Source organism: Mastigoproctus giganteus, chromosome 9 (assembly GCF_048544385.1).
Source record: "Mastigoproctus giganteus isolate SK-2022 chromosome 9, ASM4854438v1, whole genome shotgun sequence".
Lineage (NCBI taxonomy): Eukaryota > Metazoa > Arthropoda > Arachnida > Uropygi > Thelyphonidae > Mastigoproctus > Mastigoproctus giganteus.
Genome location: NC_143583.1, coordinates 219452861 through 219469227, shown reverse-complemented (window position 1 = coordinate 219469227; position 16367 = coordinate 219452861). Strand labels below are relative to the sequence as shown.

The 16367-nt window shown below is 36.4% G+C and overlaps 1 protein-coding gene across 1 annotated transcript in view; it reads left to right on the top strand.

Moving 5' to 3' along the window:
* shot (dystonin-like protein short stop) overlaps positions 1-16367 on the top strand; it is a 1739701-nt gene that overhangs the window by 246610 nt on the left and 1476724 nt on the right. Inside the window, exons 12-13 of the mRNA XM_090380932.1 lie at positions 5595-5672; positions 12070-12231. Coding sequence (XP_090237058.1) covers positions 5595-5672; positions 12070-12231 — 240 coding nt within the window. The remainder of the gene's footprint in view (positions 1-5594; positions 5673-12069; positions 12232-16367) is intronic.

Here is a 16367-nt window from a genome sequence, read left to right as displayed (position 1 = left end):
ACCTTGTTAAGCACTGTATTGTCTTAAGTGCCTATTGCTTTGTTCCACTGCTGAGTCAACTATAGACTGACTGTTCGTTTCAACAAAAAAATTGAAGCGTACATGCCTGAAAATTAAGAATAAACATGTTACCTGCCCAGGATTTCTTTAGTGGACTCTATATCCAGATTCCAATCATCATAAGCTCTCTGTTGATATGTAATTCATGTATAATCCTTTCAGGTTTACTGTGATATTTGAATATTTTAATGGAGCACAGAATTCAATAACTCACTGATCATCACCACCTAATTCAACCTCTATGAAATGGAGGTGTGAATTTATCTCCAGTTCACACAGGGGTAAGAAAAGGGTGACTTGAGTATTTACAGACCTTTTACTTTGACTTCTGTTCCAGGCAGAATAATGGGATCACTAGTTAAAGAAGTAATGTGGTAACATTTAGACAGAAATTCAATATGCTGGAATCATAGCATGGATTTCTTAATTGACCATCTTGCATGACCAATCGGGTTGGATACTATGTTGTCGTAACAACTGGATGCAAAAAATAATTTTGACATTATATATAGATTTCAGAAAGTTTTTCATACTGTTGCATATAAAAGACTGCTGTACCAATCGGAGCAGTGTGGTAGTAGTAGTGGTGGCATGTGATGTAAGAAAGCAAGTGTATGAGCTTATGCAGCATCAGCCAAAAAAAAAAAAAAAAAAATCACACCATTCCCTCCAAATGCCTGTCCAGTTCCTCCTTAAATTTATTCAATCTATCAACTTCCACAATGACAAATGGTAGTTTGTTCCAGAAATTAACCACCCGCTGACTAAAGGCAAATTTCCGCACATCTATTCTACATCTGTCCTTTCTTAATTTGAATTTATGCCCCCTTAGGTTCGTAATCTGAACAAGTGGAAGGATCTCATCAGAATTCAGCATGCTCAACCCATTCAAGGCCTTATACACCTCAATCAGATCACCGCGCAGGTGCCTAGTCTCCAGCCACTGCAATTTGCAGAACTTAAGCCTCTCTTGGTAAGAGGATACCTTCATTCCTCTCACCAATCTTGTTGCCCTTCTCTGTACACACTCAAGCAAATCTACATCCTTCCTAAAATGAGGCCTCCAGACCTGTACGCAGTACTCAAGCCGCGTCCTGACCATTGTCTTATACAGAGGGACAATCACCTCCTTTTCCCTGCTAGCAAAATTCCTATATATCATTAACAAAACCCCATGACCTGCCCTGGCAGCCTGTCTGCATTGCTCAGAAAACTTCATATCTGACTGCACAATTACTCCAAGGTCTTTTTCATTTTCTACCACCTTAAGTGTAGTACCACACAGTTGGTACATTTCTCTGAGGTTACTTCTACCCATATGCAGTATTTGCATTTGTCAAGGTTAAACTTCAGTTGCCACTTCTTAACCCATCTGCCCAAATTATCTACATCCTGTTGCAGTAGCACACTGCCATTGCTGTCATTAACAACCCTGCCAACCTTGGTATCATCTGCAATCTTCGACATTAAGCCTGATATACCTTCATCAATATCATTGATAAATAACAAAACAACAGTGGACCCAACACCGAACCCTGTGGGACTCCACTAATAACATTTGTCCATGCAGAGCAGTACCCATTGATTACCACCCTCTGTCTTCTCCCACTTAACCATCCTTTTATCCATTGTAGCAACTTACCCTTAATACCATTCTGCTCCAATTTGTACAGTTGTCTTCCATGCGTAACAGTGTCAAAAGCTTTCCTGAAATCCAAATATATGATATCAAAATTATTTTTTGCATCCACTTTCTTTGTAACAACATCATAATATCCTATCAAATTTGTCAGACAAGACTTTCTGTTAACAAACCCGTGCCGTGTCTGAATTATTGCTGCAGTCTTGTCTAAATGATCCTGCAATGCATCTTTAACCAGTGTCTCCATTATTTTACCCGGAACAGAAGTTAAACTAACTGGTCCATAATTACTCGTGCCACCCTTCAATCCCCCTTTGTGAATTGGGGATACATTTGCACATATCCAGTCCGTGGGAACCTCCCCTGAGTCCAAGGATGCTCTCATAATTATGGCTAAGGGTTTGCTTAGTTGCTTTTCTGCCTCCTTTAATATAACTGGATAGATCCCATCCACCCCAGGTGCTTTTCTTATGTTTAACTTCAACAATTTCTTCTCCACTTTGCTCTCAGTTATTACAAAATAAGTAAGTATCCTGCTACAATTTGATAACCTTCTGCCATTTTCAAACCTAAATAATTCCTCATGTGTGAATGTAGATGCAAAATACTCATTCGGTTAGTTTGCTATCTGAGCAGGATCATCAACAGTCGAACCATCGATGTCAAGTGGACCAATCAGATTCATCCCCTTCCTTTTAGAGTTTATATAAGTAAAGAAATCCTTGCTGTTTTTCTTAGCATCTTTTGCCAAGGATTTCTCGTAATCTGCCTTCGCCTGCCGAACCTCCTTTGTGACCTGATTACAGATTAACTTATATCTGCCATAGGCTTCTGAGTCGCTTGATAATTTATATGCATCCCATGCATTTTTTTTCTCTGTTACGAGTCCCATTTGATAACCATTTAGGCCTAAACCTTGAACAATATTTCTTAATAGGTATGAAGCTTTTAGTAGCATCCACGATTAATTCCTTGAATGCTTCTCACTTAGAATTTACTGCTGGTAACATCGTTAGTTGATCCTGCTGTACAGAATTTAAAAACTTTCTGAGACCACTGTACTCCCTTTACGGAAGCAAAAACCCTTTCCTTTACCCCTGATGGTAATAAATCTTTAAGTAAATCCCACATCAGTACACCGTGATCACTGCCACCTAGTGGTTCCTTTATCTGCAAATTCTTAATACACGAATGATCACTGCTGATAACTGGATCAAGAGTATTACTCTCTCTGGTTGCTTCTCGAACATGCTATCGCAGAAAACAATCATCCTATAAATCCACAAAAGTCTGATTAGTTTGTGAGTGACCAACCCACAAGTTCCAGTCAATATCTGGGAAGTTAAAATCCCCCATTATAAGACATTCTGATTTACTATCCCACTCTATTTCTCTGTACAATTGTTCATTGTACTCATTCGAGTCATTAGGCCTATAACACACTCCTACTCTTATTTTTGCTTTCGCAGTGCTTATGTCACACCAAACTGACTCAACAGTGTACTGTTCATCTGTATCAACTGGGTGCACTTCTTTTGATTTTATGTTTTTCTTAATTAATAGCATAACACCTCCTCCCTTTCTATCCTGACTCCTTTCTGTACACATCGTACTCCCCAAATTCCAATTCTGCATTCCTTATATCTGTGTGACACCACGTCTCTGCTATCCCAACAATATCCACCTTTGATATCTTGACCAACACTTCCTAGTTACCCTAACACATCCCATATACCCACCTATTTCACGATGACTGCCATCCGTCCCTGAAACCCCCAACACCCCTCGCTCCAGGTCGCTACTTATTCTAATAGAAGTTGTGCAAGAATCACCTTCACCTCTGCCTGCGGCTATTGTTAAACTATTAGTCCTTGTTTTCCCCCCAAGCTAGCAGTTTTCCGACCCACCTAACACTGCCTTGATAGCATCAGCAAATATTCTTGTGCTCTTTCTATTTAAGTGTATTCCATCCCTGTTAACAAGTATAGACCAGGCTGAAAAAAATTCTACCACTTGAGCCTTGCACAATCTTTCCAGGGCCGAATTGATCGACAAGGCTCTCGTCATCAAGTCCCTTCTATCGTGTCTGGGCAAAATTGCAGACACTTTCAAATTCAATTGGTAATAAGGGCAAGTTACTGCTATGGATAAAGAGATGGTTGAGTGGGAGAAGATAGTTAGTGGCCATCAGTGGGCTCTCCCATATTTATATATTCATCTATATTTATTAATGATATTGATGAAGGTATATCAGGCTTAATGTCTAAGTTTACAGATGATGCAAAGGTTGGCAGGTGATTAATCACAGTACTCAGGATATGCTGCTGCAAGAAGATCTAGAAAAATTAGGGAGCTGATCTGAGAAGTGGCAACTGAAGTTTAATATTGACAAATGCAAGGTACTTCATATGGGTGGCATGAATTTCAGTTAACATGTTTATTACAATTGGCATACAAAACATTCATTCCAATTAACATAGGAAGAATTAAAAAGACCTTGAATAATTGAGCAGTCAGTTATGAAGTTCTTTGAGCAGAGCAGACAGGCTGTCAGGACAGCTTATGGGGAAGGTGGGGGGGGGGGGCTTGCCAATGGTATACAGGAATTTTGCCAGCATGGTTAGGTAGGTGATAATCACACTGTATAAAGTAATTGTGCTACATCTTGCATGCTGTATATAGGTCTGAACACTTCATTTTAGGAAGAATATAATTTGTTGGAACAGTCACAGAGAAAAGTGTGAGATTACTGAGGGGAACAAGAGTACTCTTACCAGAAAATGCTTCACTTCCTCAAATTGCATCATGTGGAGACCAGGTACCTGTGTGGAGATCTGGTTGAGTTGTTTAACACTTTAAATAGATTGAGCAAGTTTAGTGCTGGTGAAATTATTCTCAGACTACACACTTGAAAAGGACATAAATTCAGGCAGGTTAGATGCAGGGTAGATGTATGGAAATTTGCCTTGAGTCAAGAGGGTAGTTAATTATTCGAACAAACTCTCACTTGGTGTTGTAGAAGTAGGTAGGTTGAATAAATTCAATTTTTTTTTTTTTTTTTTTTTTTTTTTGGCTGATGGTGCTGAAGCATGCTCTCTTGCATCATTTGACACTAACAAATTCATAGCTATTAATACTGATAGATTTGTTAACAACTTAACTTTTTACAATCCAGAGTATAAACTCAAAAATTATAATAGATATAAGAAGTTTTAGACTTGAGTTTTTTATCTTTTTAAAACTCTCTTGAAAACATTATATGTATTGTATATATTTTTATGTAACTGATCATATTTGAATTAAAAGAATATTAGTATTAAAATAGATAGGTGTTGGTAATCCACCTTGCTGCTTCCTCTAATATCATTGGATTAAGTTCATTTAGCATCTTGTTTCTTTTTTACCTTCTAGTGTGATAATTTCTCTTTCAACCATTTTCAGTGATCACAGAATTGTTTAGTTCCCAGTATTGGTTTTTTGAGCTAATAGTACTGTGAAGCCTAAAAGAATGTTTAGTTGTAAATATTGATGAAAAATTCATTTAGGTCATTAGGTAATAATTTTTTATTTTTTTTTTTTATTTAGCTGATGATTCCATTCAGAGTGATATTTATGTTAACAATGCACTCTTGTGGTGGACCAGTATGGCACGGTCTCTTCCTTACAGATTACTCTGTATTTGTCATAACATTCAGTATTCCTTGATAATTTGTATTATATTTTGTCTAGGTGAAACAATAATTTACAATTATAGAAAAATGAGTATCTTTTAGAATTACTTCTATGAGCATTTCCCATTTAACAGATTTCAAATATTGCTTGAGGCCATCTTAGTACATGAGATGTTATAATTACATTTTTTTTCCCTTTCTGTTTCTTTTTAAACCCATAGAATCAGTTCAGAGGTGAAGAATTAGAACTCTATTCAAAATTGGCAGTAAGGTTAGAAAAAGGATATTCTGAACTTCTGGTAAGTCTTTATTTTTTCTCTGATCATTTTAAGCTGTGCTTTTATTATTAACAGTACAATTTAGTAGCTCTCATAAATTCATCATCTTGGGGATATAGCTCATTTTGGAATATAGAAAATTCAATTTTTTTTAAGGTTAGGCAATTATGAATACTTAGGCCAATATGCCTATAGCCTAAGTATTCTGGGGAAATTAATTATTTTTATAATAGTTTTTCTGATCCCTGTAATCTCTACAGAATGATATTCACCAGCATTAAGCCAAAATAATCACTGAATTTAACAATTTAGTTAAACTTGTACTGAAAGATTGATTGAATGGGTTAAGTACTTGTCTATGAAATAAACGGTTGCAGGTTTGAATGCTGCTCCTGATATGAGCACTGAAAATTTTTAATATGAGGAATAAATAGTGTCATATGATTTCAGCAATCAAATATGCCTTAAAAACTAAATACATGCTACTGTATGATTTAGCATACAGTCTAGGAAATATATAAAAGAGAAAGAAATTGATGTTTGTAAGTTATTACTGGAACACAATGCAAAATTTTCATACATAAAATTTTATGCTTTTTTTTTAAAGTCTGTCTTGTATTCTCTCTGCCCATGTACTGTTGACTGCTTTCAGGGAAATATTCATAAATTTTCATAGTTTTGAGATTTCTACTGCATTGTGAAGCTGTAAAATATTGTCTAGTGGTACTGTATTGAAGGTACTACTGAAATTGGTTTCATTAAAGTAAATTGATTTAATTTAAGTAAATTTTAATAATTAATTTTATATAAATATATTAATAGTGCTGACAAAAATTGCATATTTCTTGCCTGCGATTTCTGTTATTTTTGAAATTACTTTAAACTGTGCTTATGGAAAATATAATGTGTAAAAAGAAAATCAGTAAAAGTAGTAATTACAAAAAACAAAAAAATAATAATTTCTTAGTTTAAAAAAAGTACAGGTAAATTTTGAATTTCCCATTACTTGTTTCCTATTCATTGGTATTTTAAATGTGCAATATCCAGCTGACTTGGCTGCTTCTTACTTTCGTCTAGCACCTTTTACTTCATGAATTTTTCATTTTTGTTTTCATGATAATGCCTAAATTGAGCAGTTTAAACAGAGAGCGAATAATTTAGCTGAACAGTTTGGTAGAGATAGATTTCTACTGAATTTCTCACCAGTGAATCCTGATGAGAAGTGAAAGTATCCATCACTCCAGAGGTTTTACAGTTGCCTGAAATATTCTACTTAAGATGTAACAATTAACTTGAAAACTGATGTTAAATATTATATGTTGAACATTTCAGTGTCATCTCTTAAAGTGCATCAGGAATTATGAAAGTGAGGTGCAAAAATGATTTGTATTCACCCAGAAGTACTTGTGATAGAAAGATGAATTTTTTTTAGTTTGATACCTTGAAATCTGTATAGCAACCACACAAATTTTAGTTACGATCTGACAGTTCCTGTTTTTCTTTTTCTTTGAGTGACTGCAAAGTACCGAATGAAGAACCTCAGTGCATGATGAAGAAATCTAAGGACAAACATCTGCTGTAAGAGAAGAGAGTGCTGCAAAAATTTAGGCATTAATCCTGGAATGTCATCGTATTAGCATCAAAGCGTATTAGCTTTGATGCTAATACGAGCTGCAGAGCTCCAAATCAGTGTGTGGTCTGTGGAGAACATTATCTATCAACAGTGGCACATGAGTAAAGTGTCTGCTAGACGGGTTCCCAGACTTCTGAGCCCTTACCAGAAGAAGGAAAGGCACAATGCTCACATGAAATATTGTTGATGTGCCAGGAAAAGCAATGGGAGTTTTTTTCACGGCTAGTCACCATGGATGAAACTTGGATCGTCACTATGATCCCAAAACTAAACAAATGTCAAGACAATGGAAGCATTTAGAATTGCCACCCTCCAAAAAAACGAAGATTCAATCAGGTACTGGCAAGCACTGAATGCTGTCAATTTTGATGTGAAAACATCTATGGCGGCACTAGAGTAAAATTGATTGATAACGAAATTTTTTTTACAGAAATGATGCAATTGACGTTACTTCCTATTAGATGGCTGTTAGATTTTAAATAATGCAAATGACATTACTTCCTAAATGGCTTTAACAATGCTAACTCAGTCACTAACATTGATTTGGTAGGATAATAGATATTTAAGTAGAGTAAGTTCATACTAAGATACGAAAATGATGTCACTTCTTAAATGACGTTAACTCAGTCACTAAAATTGATTCAGTAGAGTAAGCAGTGGGTAGTAATATTATGCAAGAATAAAAGCTTCAAAGCCACCGAAGAAGCTACTCATGTCGACAAAAGAATGGGTAAATGAACTAGTGAAAATGAGTGAACAAAAGAATGTGTTACTAACTTGTAAAAACAAAGCAACTGCAATTTGGAAGGCTGGTGACAAGTAGATATGTCTTTTTTGCTGTTATAAGCTGAAGGGTTATAAACTCCAGTATATTTTGAGTCTTTAGTATATTATAAATAACTTGAAAGCTTGTATTTCTTATTTCTACAAGGCGCTACTCTAAAATAATACAATGCATTTAACCTGCTGATGGGCATGCAAATTTCATTTTAACCAACAGACACACCTTGGTATAAGGTATGCTATTCTTTAACCTTAAAATAATAAAATTTTAATAAAAACATAAAACTGTTCACTTTTTGAAGCCACCGTTTATTTTCAATCTATTATGAAGGCAGTTGTGAATGATCCATTTTTCATATAAAAAGTGTATTTTTCATTTTTTTTAAAATAAAACCCACTTTGCTACACTTTTTAGACCTGTTTTCATCATCACCATTCTACTCTCAGTTTCCCACAGGTTGAGTCCCTATTTAGATATCGTTCTCCATTGTTGTCGATCTCTTGAATCTTGCATAATTTGTTGATAACTCTGAAAGCCTGTGTTTTCCTTTAGGCATTATATATATTTAGGATACATATAGATTAATGGGTGACATGGAAGCCTATGATAGATATAAGCTAGTCTGTAACCAAGTCACAAAGGAGATTAGGCAGGCAAAAGCAAATTATGAGAAATCTTTGGCAAAGGATGCAAAGAAAAACAGCAGAGAGTTCTTTACTTATGTAAACTCTAGGAGGAAGGGGATGAATCAGCTTGGTCGACTTGATATCGATGGCTCAACTGTTGATGATCCTACTCAGGTAGCTAACAAACTAAATGAATATTTTGCATCTACATTCACACATGAGGAGTTATTCAAGGAGGGAAATGCAAATTAATCTTAGGTGAATTAATCTCTTGCAGTGAGCCAGAGATTAATTCACCTGAGAAGGTTTGGCAGTGAGCTAGATTATTTTGTAATAACTGAGAGGAAAGTGGAGAAGAAATTGTTGAAGATGAACATAAAAAAGGCACCCGGGTTGGATAGTATCTATCCAGTTATATTAAAGGAAGCAGCAAAGGAAGTAAGCAAACCCTTAACCATGATTATGAGAGCTTCCTTGGACTCAGTGGAGGTACCCATAGACTGGAGATGTGCAAATGTGAGCCCAATTCACAAAGGAGGACGAAAGGCTGACACAAGTAATTATAGACCTGTGAGTTTCACTTCTGTTCCAGGAAAATTAATGGAGGCACTGGTTAAAGAAGCACTGCAGGATCATCTAGACAAGTCTTCAGTTATAGCTCGGACACAGCATGGTTTTGTTAAGGGAAAGTTTTGCCTGACCAATTTGATTGGATACTATGATGTGGTCACAAAGAAACTGGATGCAGGGAATAACTTTGATATCATATATTTGGATTTTAGAAAGGCTTTTGATACTGTTGCACATGGAAGACTGCTGAACAAATTGGAGCTGTGCGGCATTGGAGGTAAATTGCTATGGATAAAGGAATGGTTGAGTGGGAGAAGACAGAGAGTGGTAATCAATGGACACTGCTCTTCTTGGACTAATGTTATTAGTGGAGTCCCTCAGGGATCAGTGTTGGGTCCATTGTTGTTTTCTGTATTTATAAATGATATTGATGATGGTATACCAAGTTTGCAGACGATACGAATGTTGGCAGGGTTGTTAAGGACACTAATGACAGTACGCTGCTGCAACAGGATCTAGAAAATGTGCAGATGGGCTGAGAGGTGGCAAATGAAGTTTAACATTGACAAATGTAAAGTACTACATATGGGAAGCAGTAACCCCAGAGTTATGTATCAACTTTGTGGTACTACACTGACAGTGGTAGAGAACGAAAAGGACCTGGGGTAATTGTGCAGGCAGATATGAAGTTTTCTGAGCAATGCAGACAGTCTATAAGAGTAGCTCATGGTGTCTTGTCAATTATATACAGGAATTTTTCTAACAGGTATAAGGTGATTATCCCCTTGTATAAGGCAATGGCCAGGCGACACCTTGAGTACTGTATACAGATCTGTAGACCTCATTTTAAGGAGGATGTAGAGCTGTTGGAACGAGTACAGAGAACGGCAACAAGATTAGTGAATGGAACAAAAGGTGGCTCTTACGAAGAAAGATTTAAATTTTGCAAATTGCTGTGTCTGGAGACTAGGCACCTGTGAGGTGATCTGATTGAAGTGTATAAAACCTTGAATGGTTTGAGCATGCTCAATGCTGATGGGATTCTTCCTCTTGCGCAGAATAATCACCTGAGATGGCATAAATTCAAATTGAGGAAAGACAGATGTACGGAAGTTTGCCTTTAGCCAGTGGGAAGTTGATTGGTGGAACAGACTGCCATCCTTTGTTGTGAAAGTTGACAGCCTAAATAAATTTAAGGTTGAGCTGGACAGTTATTTGTAATGAATGGATAGGTGAAATGGGAGCGTTTTTTTTTTTTTTTTTTGTCTGATGGTTTCATGTATCATATGCCTCTGCTAATGCTAAGTCTTTCACCAATTCCAAAATTTCCTATAGTTCCCCTTTCTGCACTGTTTTGTCTCTTTCCAGCCTTAGCATTGAAGCCCCCATAATGATAGTGTAGTGGGTTTTCTGCTCATATAGAAGACTCTCAATTTCAGTGTACATCTTGTACACTGAAATTCTTGTACCTCTTCATCATCATGGCTTGATTTTAGTGCATAAATCATTATAACCTTTAGCTTGTGCCTCTTATAAATCCTGAGTTGTAGTCTTGACACCTTTGGGGTGTACTTTTGAATTCCAAAATGTTGTTTTTTATATCTTTATGGACCAGAAAGCCAACTTCACCTTCACTCCTTTCTCTGTTTCCATTGGTGTACAGCAGATTTCCACTTGATAAACTTATAAGTGATTCATTTCTTCTTCTTGTTTCAGCCAAACTGATGATATTCCAATTCACATTTTCTAATTCCTTTTCCAGCTCTAATATCCTGTCTTCACCGATGAGCGATCTTACGTTGTAACAGGCCAAGTTCAGTTTCCGTGAATGGCAGCCTGGTTGTACCCAGAGATTCTTAGCACCCTCTGCTTCCACTCTGATCCTCTCACTTCCGTAAGAGGGAGAGTGAAAGCCGCTGGGGACCAAGGGCCATTTGTTTTGTTGTGCTGTCATGTGCTGGAGGGTTTGGTCTTTTCTTCTTCATGCTGACCAGGCGTCTTGAAGAGAACCACTCTACACATTCGTTGCCACCTAGGTGACATTACAGGGCTTATCATCGAGGTGTGCATGAGTGGAATTTAGGGAGGCGGGCCAACAGGACTTCTCCTAAATCTTCTGAAATAGTAAGATATTGGATCCATCAGTGTTTGATAACACACCTGTTCCCCTCTAATACCCCTTTTCAATAATTTATCAGGTGCGTCACCTGATAAATTATTCCTTTTTTCAAAGATCAACTGTCCAGTTGATATTTGAATTTCTTAAAACTCTTGATCTCAACTACCTATGGAGGTAACTTGTTCCAGTAATCAACAACACTCTGGCTAATAAAAAACTTCCTACAATCCAGTCTAATCCTCTTTCTCCCTAAACATTGATATTGAATGATGTCAGTGATGTAAAGATGGAACCATCTGATTTGAATGCCACTGAATGCATGCATTTCTAATATCCTTCACGGCATGCATTTCTAATATCCTTCAAATTTAATAATTAAAGCTAGATGATAGCAATATTTAATATTTGCATTAAGTATTACTTAATTAATCTGAAATCTGGTCTTTCTTTGTAAGAGTACCCTTTTGTGTTTGACAAAGTTTGTTGCAATTAGAACTTTATAATTGAAATAAAGCTTTGCAAAATAAATGCTTTCCTATCATATTTATGTTACGCATGTGCATACACACACACACACACACATGTGCATACACACACTGATTTATTTGTTTATTTTTAAAAAGGCAAATATTATTGAATATTTATATTATGTTGTTAACTTTTTGTTTTGTTAATTATTTAAATAGGTGATGTCCAACAAACGAATGGCTGATCTTGAATCACTCCTTGCTTTCATTCAGTCAGCTACAAATGAAATTATTTGGATGAATGAAAAGGAAGAAACTGAAGTTACTAGGGACTGGAGTGCTAAAACACTAAATATATTGGAAGTTGAACAGTATCAAGAGGTACACAACCTGAATAACAAGATTTAAAGGGTCAATAAATACTAGGTTTATAGTTGTTAATATTTTTATATTACATTTTAATAGTTTGCTTCTATGGTATTAACTTGTCATTGGAATTGTGTGGTGAAGCAAACAGCCAAAATTTGTGCAATTTCACCAGTGCTTTTCAGGATCCTTTCAAGATATCAAGGAAGAACTATTGGAAGGAATGGATAGGTAAAATGGGAAGGTTTTTTTTTTTTTTTTTTTTTTGCGTGATGCTTACTTTCTTGCATTATATGCCACTCCTAGTGCTAATGTGGAAACCAGTGTAATGTAAAAAATTAATTAAAATAAAACCGAATAGCATGACCATCCTGTTATATACGGTAAAAATCTAAGTTGCAGAGATTTGTTAAATGAATCTGTTACTTCATTTTATATAGAATAGGTTCATGATTCTGGAGGTGGTTTAACTGGGATGCCTACACCTATATAAGTTTAAGCCAGATAACAAAAATAAACACATGGAATTCATTACAAGTGTTGTTTATTTACATTTTGTAATGTTTCTGTAGACAAGGCCCTTGAATTTCTCAAACATAATACTCCTCTTTTTTTTTTTTTTTTTTCTGTGACTGAAATATGTGACTAGCTTATACTAGTCACATATTTCTATAATCCTTCATTTTTACTGATCTATTTATAATTTTAACATTATATTCTGACTTTTTTTTTTTTCCCCCATTTGAGTCTGTTCGCATCAATCCATATGTTAAAAAATTAGTCTTTCTAAAAAAATCAGCTCAGTAAACATGACAGATTTGTTAAAAACAAACTAACATAACTAACATACATGGAACAACAAGTACATGCCACTCTTGCTGACAAGATGCTTTGAAATTTATGTCTTACCATGAAGACAAACGAAGAGAAAAGGAGAGTTAATTTTGTTCCTTTTTCAGAAAATTTGTTTGCATTACATTTTTTTTTCTAAAGCTTCTCATAATTTTTATAAATATGAGTGCAGTATTTATGTAAATAAATTTTAATGTAAATAAATATGTAAATTTATGTAAATAAATACAGGTACAATTTTTTTCCCCATTTTACTTGTTAGTACAAATGGTAATGATGCAAGGAAGAAATTTTTATAGCATCATCCATGGTGGGGAGATACTGCATCTGTACCCCCAATTAAATTATTATTTAAATTTGTTCAAGCTATTCATTTCTAATACTGGAATCAGTGATCAATTACTTTCTGCCTGAAAGAAAATTTTCATTTGTCTATCCTGCAACCATCTTTTTTTTTTTTTTTTTTTTTTTTTTTCAATTTAAATTTGTCTACATGCTGTTATGTGAGAAACACTGAAGATTTCATCAGCTGTTGTGTGAGAAACAGTTTACTCAATTTGTTTAAGGCTTTAAATACTTCAAGCAGGAGCCGAGTTCTCCTGTGATATGCAGAATTGAATTCTTTCATGGTTAGAGTACTCTTTTGTGTCCCTAATTAATCTTGTTACAATTCTCTGCACCCTTTCCAACAGATCCACATCCTTCCTAAAATGAGACTGCCAGACCTGTATGCAATACTCAAGATACAGCCTAAATATTGATTTATATAATGGGGTAATCACCTCCTTGCTAGCAAAATTCCTATATATGTTTGGAGTGCTGCCCAAGAGCTATCCTAATTAGCCTGTCTACACAGGTCAGGACACTTCACATTGGACTGTACATTTACCTCTAGGTCTTTTTTTACTATATCACCTTCAGTGTGTTATTCTGCAGTTACTGCTACCCAAATGAAGTATCTTAAATAACACACTTAGTGTGTTATTCTGCAATTACTGCTACCCAAATGAAGTATCTTGTATTCATTGGTGCTAAAGTTCATTTACCACTTTTCAGCTCATCTGCCATTTTTCTAGGTCTCATTACAGTAGTATTAGCATTAGTTGAAGCATATGATGCAAAAAGCAAGCTTCTACAGCATCAGCCAAAAAAAAAAAAAAAAAACTTCCCATTTTGCCCATCTGGTCACTCCAAATGTTTGTCTAGTTCAGTCTTAAATTTATTTCAGCTGTCAACTTCCACAACAACAGATGGAAGTCTGTTCCAGCAATCAACTACCTGCTGGCTAAAGACAAACTTTTGTACATCTATTCTACAACTGTCTTTCCTCAGTTTGAATCTATGCTCCCTCAGGTTCTTAATCTGAGCAAGAAAAGTATCCCATCAGCATTGAGCCTGCTTAAACTGTTCAAGGCCTTATACACCTCGATCAGGGGCGCCTCCGTAGCCAGGTGGGAAGGAGCAGCAGCGTGTAGCACACGCTTCTTGATTAGACTGGGGTTCGAGCCCGTCACCACCAAATACGGAGGATGCGGAAAGGTTAAGGAATGACCACCGCACATCCTGGAGCAATATGGCCTTAGTTACTAATGCTCCTAAAACCCAAACAACAACAACCTCGATCAGATCACCTCACAGGGCCAGGTGGGAAGGAGCAGCAGCGTGTAGCACACGCTTCTTGATTAGACTGGGGTTCGAGCCTGTCACCACCAAATACGGAGGATGCGGAAAGGTTAAGGAATGACCACCGCATATCCTGCAGCAATATGGCCTTAGTTGCTAATGCTCCTAAAAACCAAACAACAACAACCTCGATCAGATCACCTCACAGGTACCTAGTCTTCAGATGCTGCAACTTGCAGAACTTAAGCCTTTCTTCATAAGTGCAACCCTTTGTTCCATTCACTAATCTTGTTGCTCTTCTCTATACTCTGTATTCTAGCAACTCTACATAGGCCTAAAATGAGACCTCCATCCAGATATGTATGCAGTACTCAAGGCATGGCCTGACCATTGCCTTATACAAAAGGATAATCACCTCCTTGTGTCTGCTAGCAAAATTCCTAAATATCATTGACAAAACTCCATTAGCTGCTCTGGCAGCCCATCTGTACTGCTTAGAAAAATTCATATCTGACTGCACAATTATCCCTAGATCTTTCCATTCTCCACCTCCCTGAGTGTAGTGCCACACAATTGGTATGTTTCTCTTGGGTTACCTACCCATATGGTGTACTTTGCATTTGTCAATGTTAAGTTGCCACTTCTCAGCCCATCTGCCTAACTTTTCTAGATCCTGTTTAGTAGCATACTGTCTTTACTGTCATTAACAACCCTGTCAACCTTTATATCATCTGTATACTTGGCATTATGCCTGATATACCTTCATCGATATCATTGATAAATAACAATGGGCAAAACAACAATGGTCCAGCACCGAACCCTGGGGGGACTCCACTAATAATATTAGTCCATGTATATAGTGTCCATTTATTACCACTCTCTGCCATTTCCCACTCAACTATCCCTTTATCTATTGCAGCAATTTGCCCTGAATGCCATACTGTTCCAATTTGTACAGCACTTTTCCATGTACAACAGTATTAAAAGCTTGCTTTCTTGCATCATATGCCTCAACTAATGCTAATGCTGCCAGCTGTTATGTCATCTGGTTCATGGGTGATGATCAGGTCTAGAATAATCTTTTCCCTAGTACTTTCCCTGACATGTTGATACAAATATGATCATCTATTTGTTTTAAAAATTTTGTCCTCCATGTTGAGCTTCCTTCCCATTTGCTCCAATCAATTAAAGGCATATTAAAATCACCCATAATAAGACATTCACACTTACTTGCCCATTCTATTTGCATGTAGAGGCTCTCATCATAATTTTCACAATCACCTGCCATTTAGATTACTCCCACACTCATTATACCTTTGCTTCTAACTATCTCACACTGTACAGATTCTATACTAGCATATGAAACGTCTGAATGGAAAGCTTTCATTGTGCTCAGGCTGCTTTTGATAAGAAACATGACCACATCATCTCTTCCATCTGCCCTATCCTTCCTAAATACATTGTATGTACAATGAAACTCATCATCCTCTATCTCTGGTTAGCACCCCATTTCTATAAGCCAGCGTTACTTGGCCTAACCAGCAGTTGGAATTCACTCATTTTAGTTGATGACACTTCTGACATTACTGTATAAACAATTAAGACAGTGTTCTTGTATAGTTAAATTCTTGACACACCCCTTGAAGTTATTTAAGCTTGCTTTCCTGTCATTGGTT